Source organism: Carica papaya, chromosome 7 (assembly GCF_054855325.1).
Source record: "Carica papaya isolate Zhongbai chromosome 7, ASM5485532v1, whole genome shotgun sequence".
NCBI lineage: Eukaryota > Viridiplantae > Streptophyta > Magnoliopsida > Brassicales > Caricaceae > Carica > Carica papaya.
The window spans coordinates 13,696,884-13,698,225 of NC_142315.1; the positions used below are offsets into that span (position 1 = coordinate 13,696,884).

The 1,342-nt window shown below is 37.1% G+C and overlaps 1 protein-coding gene across 1 annotated transcript; it reads right to left on the reverse strand.

Moving 5' to 3' along the window:
- Positions 1-499: 499 nt before the first annotated feature.
- LOC148252983 (uncharacterized) lies at positions 500-928 on the reverse strand. The gene has a single exon (XM_088208499.1). The coding sequence runs from the start codon at positions 926-928 to the stop codon at positions 500-502; it is 429 nt and encodes a 142-aa protein (XP_088064625.1).
- Between the last annotated feature and the right edge of the window lie 414 nt (positions 929-1,342).

The window sequence follows — 1,342 nt, forward strand, 5'->3', positions numbered from 1 at the left end:
TTTTGTCTTTCTTCGTCTTTGTGCTGCTTAACTCTTTGAACAATTCCTTATCATACGTCATATGGTTAGTGCAACCACTATCGATTAACTAGCTTTTACTTGAACCACGGCTTGTGAAATAAGTTACAACAAAGAGTTGATCTTCTTCTTCTTGATCATTAACTTGGGCTTCTGTTCCTTTTTGTTGAACTTTGCTTCTGCAAATCACAGCTTTGTGGCCCTGTTGATTGCACTTGTTGCATTTTACATCAGGTCTCCTCCAACATTTGAAAGGAGGATGACCTTTTTTGCCACAATGTTGACATAGAGGATAATTTCCTTTCATGTCAACATTTTTGTTTCCTGTTTTACCTTTGTTGGTAGTTGGAGCACTCTCACCACTTGCTCCTTGAATCTTCTTGTTCTTCTTCTTCTTGTTTCTTCCATCGTCTTGATGCTTGACTACTAAGGCTCCTTCAACAGCTCATTCCTGTCTCATTACACGTCGTTGCTCTTATGCTTAGAAGGCACTCAAGAGCTCCGTTAGTGTAATTTTAAACAAGTCCTTAGTATTTTCTAAGGTTGTGATCGTAGCCTCAAATCTTTCAGGCACCGTTACAAGGATTTTCTCAACAATCCTCGAATCTGATAGAGTGGAACCCAGTAATCTGACACGATTTGCTATGTTGAGTAAGCGGTCAGAATACTCCTTAATGGTTTCAGTCTTCTTCATCTTTTGAAGCTCAAAGTCACATACTAGATTCGGCACTTGCATTCCTCGAATTCTTTCACCTCTTTCATACTCAGTCTTGAGATAATCCCATATCTCCTTTGTTGACATCAGAGACATGATACGAGTGAAGATAATGGATGAAACTGCAGCAAACAAGCAGGCCTTTGCCTTTGATTTCTTGGTTTTCCTCTCCTTGAAATTTTTGATATGAGCCATTGTTGGATTATTTGGCAAGGGGGTAATTTCATAATCATCTTCAACAACCTCTCAAATATCCATAGCTTCTAGATAGGTCTTCATTCTAATAGTCCAAATCTAATAGCTTTCTCCATCGAAGACTGGCGGTGCAATTGAAGAAAAATTGGTTTCTCCTTCTATGGTGTCCACTAAATTTTCTCTTATACACACATAGGTCCCTCAAGAAAAAATGCCCTGATATTAATTGTTGTTTAATTCATGCAATTGATTTATAATTTATAGATTAAAACATAACTAACCACTAATATCATGGTCTTGAAATTCAGCCACGATTCTGCACTTGGTATGCTGAAAAATAATGAACTCCTAAAAACTATGAAACAAATCATTAAAGAATTCAAACTATATGAAAACATTCTTGCCAACTAAGCT

Excerpts from the sequence above, each read along its gene's own strand:
- LOC148252983 (XM_088208499.1), bottom strand. The coding sequence starts at position 928 with ATGGCTCATATCAAAAATTTCAAGGAGAGGAAAACCAAGAAATCAAAG.